The sequence below is a fragment of the Lagenorhynchus albirostris genome, chromosome 10 (assembly GCF_949774975.1).
Source record: "Lagenorhynchus albirostris chromosome 10, mLagAlb1.1, whole genome shotgun sequence".
Lineage (NCBI taxonomy): Eukaryota > Metazoa > Chordata > Mammalia > Artiodactyla > Delphinidae > Lagenorhynchus > Lagenorhynchus albirostris.
This window is the reverse complement of record NC_083104.1, coordinates 43871198-43886761: the sequence shown is the minus strand read 5'-3', so window position 1 is coordinate 43886761 and position 15564 is coordinate 43871198. Positions and strand designations below refer to the sequence as shown.

General features: G+C 42.2%; 1 protein-coding gene across 3 annotated transcripts in view; it reads right to left on the bottom strand.

Annotated features, from left to right (window-relative positions):
* Positions 1 to 8038: 8038 nt before the first annotated feature.
* Positions 8039 to 15564, bottom strand: part of MYRIP (myosin VIIA and Rab interacting protein) — a 218802-nt gene continuing 211276 nt past the window's right edge. For all 3 annotated transcript variants that reach the window (XM_060162217.1, XM_060162218.1, XM_060162219.1), the window contains 2 exons: positions 14178 to 14296; positions 8039 to 10188 (listed from right to left, as the gene is read on the bottom strand). In XM_060162217.1, the coding sequence (XP_060018200.1) occupies positions 10156 to 10188; positions 14178 to 14296 (152 nt within the window). In that variant the 3' untranslated portion in view covers positions 8039 to 10155. The remainder of the gene's footprint in view (positions 10189 to 14177; positions 14297 to 15564) is intronic.

Genomic DNA, 15564 nt, shown 5'->3' with positions numbered 1-15564 from the left:
CTCTGGGTAAGTGATTGGGGCAGAAAGTGGGACACTTATGCCCTGAGTTTTCAGTGGGGTCAGGGCATCAGAGAGGCCCTAGGAGTTGGCCACGCCATTCTGTAGGTCAAAGACGAGGAGTCAGGGCACAGGAGGAGACTGGTGCTGCGGGGGGGAGCCCACTATTGTTTGGAAAAAAGACTTTTGAGGAACAGGAAGGTCTAAATTAGATTTTCAGCTACTAGGTGATATGCTATATGCCCCTGCTCCCCGACTTCTCCCCCACTCCCAGCCTCTGCCAACTCCTGCTGCCCATCAACCCTTCAGTGAGGTCTACTACAGGGCTGGTTGATCTCTTAGTTGTTGCTGTTGTTTTAAGTGCAAATGGTGAAAGGGTTAAACTTCCCTTCTGGATTGATGCAATACAAAACAGAGGCTGCAATAAGGACACAAAACCGTTGATCTCCATAAGTACAAATTCACAGGCTTTTGGGAAAGTCTTTGGGCTTTGAGGGAAATAGAATTAGGGGTTTGAAGCAGTGTAGATTTGAACCTAGATTTTTCGTGGCATGGATCCTACTCTTACCTCCAGCCATCTGGGCTACACTAGGATTCTCCTGGGCTGGAGAGGGATCAGGAACCATCAGAGAGGACGTGACTTTTGAACTGAGCCTTCTTAAAGGATGGGTAGGAGTTTTCAAAGTCAGAGGGAAGCATTCCAGAGGACTGAATATAATGTGGGAAAATGCAGAGTTGAGAAAGTTCCTAGTTTTGATGGTTTGTGACCCACAGAGGGTAGATGGGGTCCTACCAGGAGCTATGGTCCAGAATTATCCACCGTTACAGCCCAGCTCTGATGATGCCTGGAACAGACTTTCCAACCACATTTAGATCTGTCTTTTTAGCATTATCCAGGACGCCCACTTTCCCCTGCAATCAAAGACAGAGTGGGGGCCAGGGGAACAGAATCCTAACTGCTTCAAGTCAAGGCTGGGTGACTTACTCCTTTGTCATTAGACAGTTCAATGATCAATGGGCACCAAGCTGACAACTGGCCAAGTGGCATCAGCAGAGCTGTTGTACCACAGACAGTCAAAATTTCAACAGACCAGGGTCACTAGGAAGAATGGCTACTGGGCACAGAAAAGACAATAACAGTGTCATTTAAAGACAAAGAAGAACCTCTCTTCTGCCAGACTGAGGACAGCAACTCATTCATCACCAGGATGGTTCTACAAAGACCCAAATTACAAACAGGGTGGAAGCACTGATTCATAGAGTCTGTTTTCGGTGGTAGAGCATTCATGACACATGGTCTGCATTTATCAGGGCAAAGAATACTTGTCCAGCCTTTTCCTTTTAAAGATGAAAATCTTTTTCTGACTTCCCATTGGTTTGTCATGAAATGAATGAAATAGCAGGGAAGAATAAATCAGAAATGACAGTCTTGAAAGTGCAAATTATTGTCATTACTGGGAAGAAAGAAAGGGCATGTTGAAGACAGAAGTGAAATGGGAAACACCACCACCACTGCCGGCAAATAGTCCTTTCATCTTCAATTAAGTAATTACCACATTGTTCAGTGAATGAGGACAGCAATTACATGACTTTTCATCCTGTCACCTTGACACCTAGCACCTCATGGTTGGGGCATATCCTGGCCCTGGGCCAGCACTGCCCCTTGTCATTTGATATACACAGTACATGGAAGAGAAGGCAGCTCTCACAGTCTGAGGCCCCCAGGCCCCCAGTCCTGTCTCTCCCTGAGCAAGTACAAAGCTGAGAACTCCGTGAACTTGGTGGCACTGTCTGGGAGGTGCCAAAGGCATACTCCCCAGATTTGCTATGATGACAGCAGAGGACAGACTCTCCTAGAGTCATGGAAGATCTTAGGAGTTGACAGGAGTGTGGGGGGTGTTTGGTGCACTTTTCCTGCTCAAGTAGACTTCCCAGAGGCTCTTAGGTTGCTGGGTCTGTAAACTGCTGTGCCTGCCTGGCTGGCTCGCTCTGGGCCCTATGATACAAAGGAAGGCAAGGCTGGATAGAGGAGGGGGCTGTTACCTGGTCCACCTGGCTCACAGCCTGGCTCACCTGGCTCTACAAGCAGAGATTTAACTTTATCCACTTCAAAGAGCCACAAGGAAACTTTATTGGAAATCCCCACTCCTCAAGGCTGCCCACTGGGTTGTTTCCAGGCAACAATAACTTGATGTCTCTCAGAAGTTCAGTTAGGATAGCTGGGTAGTAAGTAGACATTTCCTCCCTGGGCTGGGGAGGAGAGCAAGGGAAACAGGCAACACTGACAGAAAGCTTTTCCCTAAAGGGATGGATCAACACTCATTTCAGGGCTCGACCAATAGATTGGGTCTCTCTGGATAACCTCCTCACCTCTGCCCTTCTCACAGCTGCCCTTTAAGCACTGGGTTTGATCTTGAGAGTTAGCATTGTCCCTGACAGGGGTGACGGTGGGGACTAGCTGGAGGGGGAATTTGAGTCATCAGAAGTTTACGAGGTTTTCTAACTAGTAGGTGGTCTTTAAACTTTTTGGGCCACACATCCCACCAGTAAAAACTGTTTGACAATGCACCCCCAAAATATGCATATTCATTTATAAATTACTTACGTGTACTTTCATCTATCCATATATTTAATATTGGTAAATCTTACTTCCAGATAAAAAATAAGTATAAGTGAAAGGACTAATTGTTCTTTCACATGACCTCAGTGGACCATCTTCTGTACCCCTTGTGTAGTCTGTACCCCACTTTGGAAACTGCTCTTCTGACCTTTGAGTTCCCCAAGTTCTGGCTTTTCATGGGCAAAGGATGAAGGAGAGAGATCCACACAGAGAAGAAATGGTTCTTGGCTGAGCACGCGGGTTTTGTTCAAAGAAGTCAGTGAAAAAAGTGAGCATCTCAGCATCTTCCCTGCCTTATCAGTGATGGCAGGAAGGAGTGATGGCATCCAAGAACTCTGTGTTAGCTCTTGGACAGCTTAGAGACAGTGTTTTAAGAGACTCGCTAAACTAAGCCAAAGTTACTGGTGTCTCACTGGGGCCTGCAGGTCGTGAGTATCTGTGGATACAGGGGCTTGTGCTTTTGGATTCTGGGCAGCAGGTGCCTGGACCGTTACTGCCACCTGGGGTTGCTCCACTGTCTTTAGAAAAGGGGGGAGGGTGAAGTAGAGGTTTGGGAGAACCTTTTGCTTCTCCATCTTGGTGTTGAGATCCCTCTTATACACTTCAGTGTTGGGAGGATGCTCACCCCCAACCCCAGGATGGGCATGAGGGTGCCTGTTGGGCACCATCTTCAGTTGAGTCGCTTGGGCATGGTAACCATAGTCTAAAGCTAGGACCACCATGGCCAGCCTAGGTGAACCAAATTTCTTTCAAGCACTTGCTCTGTGCCAGGCTCTGCATGGGATGAACGGAGCCCACTTCCTCAAGAAGCTTTCAGGTCAATGCAGGAGAAAGATAATCAAACATGTACATGCAGTGCAGGGGATGTCTTAGTTTGGGGTTTCCCCAAAGGAGATTCTGTGTTGAGTAGTTCATTTGGGAGGTGACCCCCAGAGTACATGCCGAGGGAGGGAGAATGTGAGAGAATGAAGGGAGAAAAATCACAAAAGAAGCACTAATGAACAGATTACTGCTGTGGGTACCTGGACCTCAATTCTGCAGGGGACGCTCTGAGGGACTCTATCGAACCATGCTATTCAAAGTATGACCAGCACATCAGCATCATCTGGAAGCTTGTTAGAAATGCAGCATCATGGGCCCCACCAGGCCTGCTGAATCAGAATTTGCACATTAAAATTTGAGAAGCACTGCCTTTAATCTTTCATCTTTATCAAACATGATAACTTTGATATAAAACATATTTCTATATTTGGGGACTTGATTCTACCCAACTGGATCCTTCTGAATAACTTCTTTGAGGTTTCCAACATTTGAAGTGGATATTAAAGTTTTCCAGTCCCTTGAAAGCTCTTTAAAATGCAACTCCATTTACCTGCACTTTATCATAATTATAACTCGATCGCAGAGACAGAAGGCTCACACAACCAACTGTTCTGTAAAATGCAAATTTTGTATGGGAAATACTTCCCCTGGGAGAAAATAGAGTGGCTGTCATTTGGAAAGTTATTTTTAAAGGAACGCACCAAATGCCTCCTGTACTTTAAAGTTTTGTTAAAAATTTCAATGAATACAGGACCCTTTGTGAAAGATCAACACACACACACACACACACACACACACACATGCAGAGAGAGAGAGAGAGAAAGAGAGAGAGAGAGAGAAAGAGAGAGATGCTTCCAAAAAATGTAACAGAAGTTTCATATATCATGGAAGGTCCAAAGCAAGTAGCTCAATAGTTGCTTATACATCTTTTATATTGGCAAGTGATTTTACTTTTTTTTTTTTTTTTTCGCGGTACTAGGGCCTCTCACTGTTGTGGCCTCTCCCGTTGCGGAGCACAGGCTCTGGACACGCAGGCTCAGCGGCCATGGCTCACGGGCCCAGCCGCTCCGCGGCATGTGGGATCTTCCCGGACCGGGGCACAAACCCATGTCCCCTGCATCGGCAGGCGGACTCTCAACCACTGCGCCACCAGGGAAGCCCATGATTTTACTTTTGATATTCACTCATCTTCATTTCATCACTAACACAAGGATTAATCTAAGGTTATAAAACTAATTTTTCACGTAGTGTATCAGTTAGCTATTACTGCATAATAAACCACTCCCAAACTCAGTGTTTTAAAAGAACAATGATTTATTCTTGCTCTCATGTCTACAGGTTGGCTGGGGTGGCTTTGATGATCTCTGCTGGGCTCAGCTCAGCTTGGCTGTAGGTTGGATCTGAGTCTGTTCCTTGGACCAGTGGGCTGCCTGTGGCTTGTGCTCATAGTGAACGGCAAATATAAGTGGACAAACCCAACTCCATAAATATATTTCAAGCCCCTTATGTAGCTCTTTTTCTAACATCTCATTAACCAAAGCAAGTTACATGGTCAGATCCAAACCAAGGGTTGGATAATGCTATGGTCTGAATGTTTGTGTCCCCTCAAAATTCATGCTTTGAAACCTAACCCCTAAAATGATGATATTAGGAGGCAAGGCCTTTGGGAGGTGATTAGGTCAGGAGGCCTCCACCCTCATGACTGGGATTAGTGCACTTTTAAAAGAGGCTCCAGAGAGATCCTTTGCCATGTGGCGACACAGTGAGAAGTCTGCAACAGGCTTGCACCACAACCTGACCGTGCTGGCACTCTGATCTTGGACTCCCAGGCTCCGGAACAGTGAGAAATAAATTTTTGTGGTTTATAAACTTCCCAGTCTTTGGTATTTTGTAATAGCAGCCAGAAGACAGAGAAGTGTGCTCCACCAACCATGAGGCAAGTCACATGGCCAAGCCCAACGTCAGTGGGGTGAGGTAGTGCACTCCTCCCAGAGTTAGGGGGTTAAGGGAGTGAATGTTTGCAGCACAATAATCTCTTCTACTGTGAGTACAAAAATTGAGGCACAGCATTCGGCAAAATAAATCATGGTGCTTATATTCAAATGATTTTCTTATTCCAAGAGAAAAAGGAGGAAACCAGTATTGAGGACCCATAGTTATCAAACATTCTGCTGAGAGTTTTCTCATGTGTTACCTCAATGAACGTTTTAACAACACCATGAGGAATATATCTTAACCCCATTTTACAGATGAGGTGATAAGCCACAGAGCTGGTGTGTGGAATATCAAAGAGTAGAGCCTAGTGTTTCCTGGCAGCCTTCAAATGCTGTGAATATTGGGTCACATTTTTTTTTTTTGTCATGGCAAATCAAGCACCTATTTCTTAGGGGAAAATACTGTCTTTACTCTGTTCCTATTTACCCCAGAAGCAAGAAGAGCTGTAAACTTTCTATGAGTGTAGCTGCCCATCACTCTTGACACTCAAATTGTTGACCCAAACCAGTTCTCTTGAATACTCGGAGTGTTGATGCAGATTGGCTGCTCAATACAAGCTTTTTGGGCTTCTGGGTTAGGGAGGCTGAATGCTCGGGTAACTGGAGTGTGGCTGGACCCTCTTGGCTGTCTTCCATGTCTTGCTGTCCTATGGGAATATGGTCTGGGGGTTGGGTGGGTAGAGAAGTCAGGAATTCTTGGTCCAGAAATGTTGCCTGAAGAGGATCTCAGAGGGTCTCCTAGTGGTGTTCTCCCAGCCAGCCCCATCTGAAATGCCCCACCAACCTAAGTGTTAGCTTGTTTGTTACGAATGTTTAGCAAACGTTATTGTGCCAGGCACATTAATGGTAGTGTAGACAACGGTAAACTGAGGACGGAGATGACTGGATTTATCCCATGATCTGTGTTTTTGCAGGGGATTTTGATGCCCACTCAAGCTTGAGAATTACTGCATTAGCCTATCAGGCAGAGGAGGCTCTTGGCTTCTTCTCCTTCTCCTCCTTTTCCTTCTCCTTCTTCTCCTTCTCCTTCTCCTTCTCCTTCTTCTTCTTCTCCTTTTCCTTCTCCTTCTCCTTCTTCTCCTTCTCCTTCTCCTTCTCCTTCTTCTTCTTCTTCTTCTTCTTCTTCTTCTTCTTCTTCTTCTTCTTCTTCTTCTTCTTCTTCTTCTTCTTCTTCTTCCTCCTCTTCCTCCTCTTCCTCCTCTTCCTCCTCTTCCTCCTCTTCCTCCTCTTCCTCCTCTTCCTCCTCTTCCTCCTCTTCCTCCTCTTCCTCCTCCTCCTCCTCCTCTTCCTCCTCCTCCTCCTCCTCCTCCTCCTCCTCTTCCTCCTCTTCCTCCTCTTCCTCCTCTTCCTCCTCTTCTTCTTCTTCTCCCTCTCCCTCTCCCTCTCCCTCTCCCTCTCCCTCTCCCTCTCCCTCTCCCTCTCCCTCTTCTTCTTCTCCTTTTCCTTCTCCTTCTCTTTCTCCTTCTTCTTCTTCTTCGTCTTCTTCCTCCTCCTCCTCTTCCTCCCCCTCCTCCCCTTCTTCCCCTTCTTTCCTTTCTTCTTCTCCTCCTTCTTCCTCTTCTTCTTTTTTTAAACTATAGTTGACTTGCAATATTGTGTTACTTTCAGGTGTACAGCTTCAGACTCTTTTCCATTATAGGTTATTACAAGATATTGAATATAGTTCCCTGTGTTATACAGTAAATTCTTGTTCTTTATCGATTTTATATATAGTGGTGTGTATCTGTTAATCCCAAACTCCTAATTTATCCCTCCCCACTTTCCCCTTCAGGAACCATAAGTTTGTTTTCTATGTCTGTGAGTCTGTTTCTGTTTTGTAAGTAAGTTAATTTGTATCATTGTTTTAGGTTCCATATATAAGTAATACCATATGATATTTGTCTTTCTGTCTGACTTCACTTAGTATGATAATCTCTAGGTCCATCCGTGTTGCTGCTCTTGGCTTCTATTCATATTTTTACTCCCTTATTCATTTCAGCTTAGTGGTTGGTTCTTAGTCCCATTTGGGGATGGCAGGGGCCAGTGTCTGGGCAGACCAGCCTCAGAGGACCAACAACTGCCTCTGAGCCTGTGCAAGACTCTGGGAGAGTCACTGCCTTGCTTGCCACTCAGCTATGTGGTCCCTGCAGAGGTGAGCAGGGGCTTTTCCACTGATGTCCAGGCTTCTCTCCAGGGTCTCACCCAGGGTTCTCAAACTTGGCACCACTGACATTTTGAGTTGGATAACTCTTTTGCTGTGGGGGGCTGTCCTGCTCACTGTAGAATGTTTAACAGCATCCCTGGCCGCTATCCACTATATGCATGCCCTGCCCCCACCAAGTTGCAACAATGTCCCCTGAGGCACAAAATCACACTGCCCCTTCTCCCTGCTTTGAGAACTGCTAGTGTTACCTGAGTGACCACTTAGTGGAGGTGGCCCTGGGAAATTCTGTTCTCAGTAGAACAAGCAATGGAGAGGTAAGTGGTGTAACCGGAATGAACATGGGGTGTGGGGTAACCATGGCTTTGAATCTTGGCCCCTCCAATGACTACCCCTTCTTCACTCCCACTCTTCTCTAACCAAAAACAAAAACAAAAAGAATAAAAACACACACACCCATAGACATCGTTTCCGTAAATGACTTTTACTTCTTTATCATTTCTCTTGACAGTAATTCTTGGCAATGTGCATATAACATGAAGGCAAGCATACTTTCAGAAGTCATCAAAGATATGGTCCTATTGGCCTCATTTTCTCAAACCATTAAAATATTTTCATTTATAAAAATTAATCTAAATATAAATATTGACACTGAAGATCAAAGTCACTTGATGACAAAATAATTCATCTGGAACTATAACATATGCTTATGGATTTTAATAGTAAATTAAATCTTTGCACTTATTTGGCACAAGGAAACCTTTATAAAAATTCAAATGCCATAGAGCAGGCTTCTTCTTCTTTTTGTTTTTTGCAAGGCTTACACAGTACACATTTTTGTCAAAGAAAACTGAGTATTTTAACACTGTAACACAACAATAGTTGCTTTTCATGCCTCTTAAAGAAAACGCTCTATTTGGAACTCAGATCTTTTTGTTGTGTTTTTAAATTTTGTATTTGTTTGCTTTTAATAACACCAACAGAACAAAAAGCCAAAGATTTACTTTATTTCAAAGGAGTCATTTCTGTTGGATAACACATACACAGCATCAGCAAGGAGTATTACCAGAAGATAGGTAGACCCCCATCAGGAATGGATCATAACACACATTTCAGCAGCAAGTCAGGTCTGGAAATGTGCACAGCAGCAAAAGATTGTAGAAGTGGAAAACAACACAGAATGAGGCTTTGTCAGGCATTCGAGTTATAATTAGCTTAAAGGTCTGACTTTGGCAAATTAATCACTCTGGCCCTCAGTCTCCAAATCTGAAAAGTGGGGATACCTACTGAATAGGGTTGCTATTAGGATTAAAATGAGAATAACATTGCCTCCTTCAGAGCAGTCACTTAATATACGTCAGTCATGCTATTCCCTTGCCTCCCATGTTTTGCCTTCTTCCTCAGATTCAGAATTTATCAGGAGCAAATTTTTAAAAAGTTGCTAATGCTTAATTAATTGAGTGAAATTCCAGTTCCATTTGCTTTTATAAATACACTGTAAATAGTCATGCATGTGCTACCACACACGTGGAGTTAGTGTCAGCTCTTGCGTCTGTTGAATTCAATTTGTCCTTGCTTTATTCAGACATGCAAGTTTTCTCAGGTCTTAACCATTTTTATCTTTAAGGTCATTTTACTACTTCTGCTGAATATTTATTGGGAAATAAATTTTGGAGGACGGCGTTTCCTTGTGTGGCTATATCCTGCAATAATCCAGTTACCTAAACCTCATTTAGATGCAGTCAGTGCTAAACCACACCTTATTGATTCTAGACAGAGTGCTAAAGTTAAGCCAGTGGTGGGCTTTTGCAAGCCTCTCCCGCCTTCAGAGTGAGGAAACTCTCAGCGAGTCCAAGGAAGAACCCTGAATTCTCGATGAGACATTGTTTCAGATAGATGTGGGCCAGCATGGGTGAGTCAGAGCTTTCGGTCCTGTGGCTTGTGACTGCAAAGCAATGGGAGGAACTGGTGGTGTGGTGGGCTAGGAGCCAGCAGGAAGGAGGTGGCTGGAGGGACACCTTGAGAGTTGAGGGCTCCCCAAGTTAGACAGCCCCTAGTGCTCACTACAGGGGTTTTCACTTTTCTCCTTAGCATTTGTAGGACAGAGATGCTTGTGAGAGATTAATAAGAACTGATGAGTTAAATGTTAATACCCTTCCCTCTACTATCCCCCAACCCCAACAATATATTTTGGGATAAATTGTTGACATGTAATACTAGTTGATTCAAAGGGATTAAAAAAGGAAAAAAAAAAAGGTCTTAAAGACAACACGCAGTAGCAAAGCGAACAGGGAAAAGATGCATCTTTTGAACTGGAGCTCTACTGTTGGAAGCCAGCGTCTTGGTTTTCTGTCTTGGATTCTCCTGGGAGCCTAAGGCAGAGAGTAGGCAAGACCTTGATGCTGAAGTCTGGGTCTGCTTTCTGGCTGAGGTGTCAGGACAGCCCTGTGCAGGGGTGCACTGTGGCCTCCCCACGCCCTCTCCTCAGGTGGAAATCCGTACAGTATTCGATGGTTGTTGGGTCAAGGCACTGTCGTGTACGGCCGGAGGCAGTGGGTCACTGGCAGTGGAGTTCCATGGTGCTAATACCTCACAGCAGACTCCAGGGTGGGCTCCTGAGGGGAGAAAATGAGCAGATGCAATCAGCCACTTGGTGAAAGTGAGGAGAGGCCATTAACAACAACGTCTGCTGCTTTTTTTATGTTGTAAAAGGTATTCATGCCCATTGACTGGTGAAATATTTCACAGTATTCAAAAAGTGATGCATTTCTTACATGTACTTCTTAATCCATCTGAAATTCATTTTGGTGTATGGAATAAGGCAAATTGATTCCCTTCCCACTGCATCCCGTTGGCTAATTTCCCAAGCAGAGTTTTTTAAAAAAATAATCTATACCTCCTCTACTGGTTCCTAATGCTTAAAAAGTCATATAACACATTTTCATATGTGCCTGTATCTATTTCTGAGCTTTCTATTCTATTTCATTAATCATCAGTTTCTGTACAACTTTTAATTGGTTTTAAAATCTGGCAGGAAAATCACTTTAATTTTGCAAAATGCTCTTGTCTATTCTTTCTGATTTATTCTTACATGAACTTTAGTTCCAAGAAAATCCCACTGAGAATTTTATGAGAATTGCATTAAACTATAAATTAATTTGGAAAGAAATGAACTGTTGGTCGGATTTATTAATCAGTTTCTCAATATTAAAGGTATTGGTGGATTCCTGTAAAATTTACCTGGTAATTTATTATTTAATGTACTGCTGCATTTAGTTTGCTAATTTTTATTTAGCATGCCTCATCTCTCCGAAGAAGTACTATTGGTTTGTGGTTTGTATGCGTCTGTTTGTGCCTGTGTGTGTAAGATGTGTACATACTTACCAGCCCTGTCAGCCCTTTAGCTGTTGGGGTTTTAACAGTTTTACAACTTGAATCTTTTAGTTTTGAAATTTTTTAATCCTCTGGAATATTTCATATTGCATGAGAATTAGCTCATAAAAATTAATCAGCAAAACCTTTTGGCCAGAGAAGCTTTTTTGAAGTTTTAATAAATTTTAAAATTTTATTTAAGTCAGTTTTTACTGATATTCTGATTTGATTCTGATTTTAATAGAACTAAGACTTTAAAATTTATTAGCATAGATTTACATCAAATTGTATATTTAAATAAAAAATTCACATCTCTTATTTTGTTATTTCTTGGGTTTTTTTTCTTGAATTGGCTAACAAAAATTTCTCTATTTTTCCAAAGAATAAGCTCTTGGATTTATGATCATTTCTATAGCTTTTTGGTTTTAATTGGTTTATGCATTTATCTTTGATGTCTGAAATTCAAAGTCTAGTTCACTTGTTTTGCTTCTTCCTTCTTTAATAATGAAGAAAAGATTTAATACTGTGAATTTGACTCAGTGTGGTTCTGTATGTATCCCATTTGTTTTGATATATGTAATGTCTTCATTTTGTAATGCTCTGTGGATTAGCTTTTTTCTTTAATCCAATAGTTACTTGGAAATATGTGTGAGATGTGCACGTTGTGTGTGTGTATGTGTATACTTGTGTATGTGGGTGCACATGCTTTAAAACTTCTGAGTAGGGTTTATGACTATTTACCTTTTGTTCTAATTTTCTAGATTTGCTTTATCCAATATGGTAGACACTAGCCACAAGTGGCTGTTTACATTTAGATTAATTTTTTTAAAATTTATTTATATTTTATTTTTGGCTGCATTGGGTCTTCGTTGCTGCGCGCAGGCTTTCTCTAGTTGTGGCAAGCAGGGGCTACTCTTTGTTGGGATGCACAGCCTTCTTATTGTGGTGGCTTCTCTTATTGTGGAGCACGGGCTCTAGGCACGTGGGCTTCAGTAGTTGTGGTACACGGCTCAGTAGTTGTGGTTCGCGGGCTCTAGAGCACAGGCTCAGTAGTTGTGGCTCACAGCTTAGTTGCTCCGCAGCATGTGGGATCTTCCCAGACTCGGGCTCGAACCCATGTCCCCTGCATTGGCAGGCAGATTCTTAACCACTGCGCTACCAGGGAAGCCCTAGATTAATTAAAATTAAATAAAATTTAAAAATCAGTTCCTCCAAGGCAGTAGCCACATTTCAAAAGCTCAGTAGCCACTTCTGGCTGGTGGCTACCATATTGGGCACTGCAGATATAGAACATTTCCATTATTTCATAAGGTGGATTCTTTACCAGTGGACCATCAGGGAAGTCCCTCTTAATTAAAGCTTAATAATTACACTATTCAAATTATCTAATTTGTATTTATTTCTGGTGTACCGGGCTTCCAAGGGCTGATAAGGGAATTTTAAAGTCATCAGCCATGGCACATTAGATTGCATTGCTCTATTGTTTTGCCAATTCAAGAAAGTCTCATGATTTACTTACTTTATTTTATCAGTATCTAAAACATCCTCCCTCCCTGTTTCTACTGTGTGCTTCTTGCCTTGAATTCTACTTTGTTTGAAAGTAGTATTCTTGCCTTTTCTTTTTTGTTTGCATTTATTTAGCATAGAATGTTGTCTATTCTTTCATTTTTAACCTCTCAGTGTTATTTAAAGTTAATTTATTTAAGAAATAATTTATTGAGGTGAAATTTACAAAACATAAAATTAACCATTTAAAAATGAACAATTCAGTGGCATTTAGTACATTCACAATGTTGCGCAACCACCACCTCTATCAAGTTTCAAAACATACCATCACTCTAAAGTAAAACCTCTTACCCATTAAGCATTTCTTCCTATTCTCCCTCCCCAGAGTCCCTGGCAACCCCTGATCTATGTTCTACATCTACGGAAGGTAATTTATTTATTATTTTATTTTATTTTTTAAGAGAGGGGTATCTGGAGCTTTATCCTTTAAAATTTTTTTATTTTTAAAATTTTTGTTGACGTATAGTTGATTTACAATGTTGTGTTAGTTTCAGGTGTACAGCAAAGTGATTCAGATACACACACACACACACACACACACACACACACACACACACATATTCTTTTTCAGATTCTTTTCCCTTATAGGTTGTTAACAAAATATTGACTATAGTTCCCTGTGCTATATAGTACGTCTTTGTTGGTTATCTATTTTATATATATTAGTTAATCCCAAACTCCTAATTTATCCCTGCCCCCCACCCTCCACTTTCCCTTAAGGTAATTTATTTTTAACTATCTTATTTATAACAGACTCCTTCCCTGGCCCTAGTGGTCTGCCCTTTCAGTGTGATAATGCTTCTTTTTAGCTCTTTGAAGTAACAGCCAGGAGCCAGGTAATTGGACTTTGAAAGGTCAGGGGTAACGGCTGGCCAATGAAGCAAAGGCAGTGGGCAGCACTGTTGCCATATGGTACCTAAGAGATGCAGTAACTTGTAATTCAAAAGGGCATGCCCACCATTATGCCATTATCTGGTGCTTCTGTGCTCGTGACACAGGGACATGAGGGGGAGGAATGGGAAGGGAGTGACAGGTGATGCATAAAAGGCAACAGAATAAGTTTTGCCTTTCGTTGCTTCAATCTTGTCACCCAGCCATTGTCTGCCCCCTCTGCATAACTGGTATCACTGAGGCAGTTTAGCTGGGTCTTCACCTCCCATATAAGCAGCATCAAGCATTTGCAAAATTCTGAAGCATATGTTGGTGTTAGGGTAATAATCCCTTAGCCCTCTTATATGATCTCCAGGTTTATGCAAATTATCCACTGTCCCTTCCTTTGCCGCATTTTTGGGCAGCTGCTGACATTTTTTCTGAAACACAAGTAATTAATGGCTTAGAAGAAATTTAAGGAAGAGTGAATATGAATCAAAAACAGAATAAAAACATTTATACCTCAATCAGACCTTATATTTCTGTCTACATATTTTTATTTCTCTTATATTAAATCTGGTTCATACAAGGAGCTGGAGATATAATTGACAGGATGTATCCACATACCCAAGAGGTTAGCAATATAAGGACCCCCACCACCCAACCAACAGACCATGAGACCATGCAGGAAGGATGCTTCTTGGGGCTCTGACTGGGGACCTACAGAAAGAAGGGCTACAGAATGGAGGTGCCATCAACAGTGACAGTAATTGGCATTAAGATAGAGATGACTTACTATCAAATCCTTGGTAGTGCTTTTCCTTTCTTTAGTCCTGTTTGTTGAGGAGTCTTGGAGAATGAAGTTGCGGTTAAATGTTTTAATGGTGGTCGCTGAAGATGCCTCAGTTTTTTCAGCTAAAAGGAAACACATAGGAATAAGTATTGTCCAGAAGCTGGACTGATGGTTAAGGAAGAAAGACCAGGTGTCCAGATTACCCAGATTTTTGTTCTAGGCTGGCATCTCATTCTGGTCCATAGGTCTGACTGTGGAAACTTTTTGTTCTGTTTATTTATTTATTTATTTATTGGTGGACCAAATAAATCAAGGCATCATTGGTGGCTTTCTAGGCAAAGGTAGCTTGGAGATAATCCAATACAGTCTACAAACTCTTATTTGCAATTCTGAAATATAAAAGGCTCTAAAAACAGCAAATCTTTACAACTTTGGAGTCAAAATTGCCTGATGGCAAAACCTGACTTAAACTAATAAGTGGCCATTTCAAGTCCTTGTCCCTCTCATGGAGCATGAACGTTGTCACGCTTTGCTGCAGGGATATTAATGTGTTTATCAGACACTACTCCAGACGCCATGGGAGCGGGCTGTCATGAAATACACAGCACTTGTACCATATTACCTTTCTAAAGTCCAAATAATTCTGAAACATATATTGACCCAAGGGTTTCAAGTAAGGGATCGTGGATCTGTAATATATTTTAACCGTTTAGGGCTCTGGGGAATACAAAGTAGGCACTGAGTAAACATTTGTTGAACAATGAATGGTGGAACCAGGACTCAAACATATATCTTCTGACTTTCTACTCTTCTAATTTGCAGGTCTAAATTTCTAGTTTGGCATCATCATTCTGTGGCTTCTGAATCTAGGGAAATTGTTGAAAATGTCCAGTAGATAAGGGTGATAGGACTGGCATTGCTGGAATCCCTCTAGGTTGGGCTCTTTGTTAGATGCTTTTGGTGTCCTTCCCACATCTCCCTGACAGTCACCATTCCAGCCCACTGTGACAGCATCCTACTACAGGCATCACCAGTCTCTCTTGGCCCATGAAGAGAGTGGGTCAGAAGTGGGTCAGAAGTACCAGGGAGTTAATGCCCCCACCAGAAATAACCTTCAAGCAAAGACGAGAGTTGAAATATCTCATCTTCCTATTCTTTGAGATGGAAACTCTGAGGTGGGGTTGATACCGTCTCCCAGAAGTCCTCAGCAGGGGTTAGCCTCATTTGCCCAAAGCAGCAAACTACTAATTAAAGTACATTATATTGGCTTAATTTCCTTCCCTGAATCTTTTCTTTCTTCCCTTATCAGTGTTTCTTGGAATTTCCTCCCAAATCACATCTTTGTCCCAGGGTCTGCCTCTTGGAGGAATTCAAGTCAAGATAGACTCTC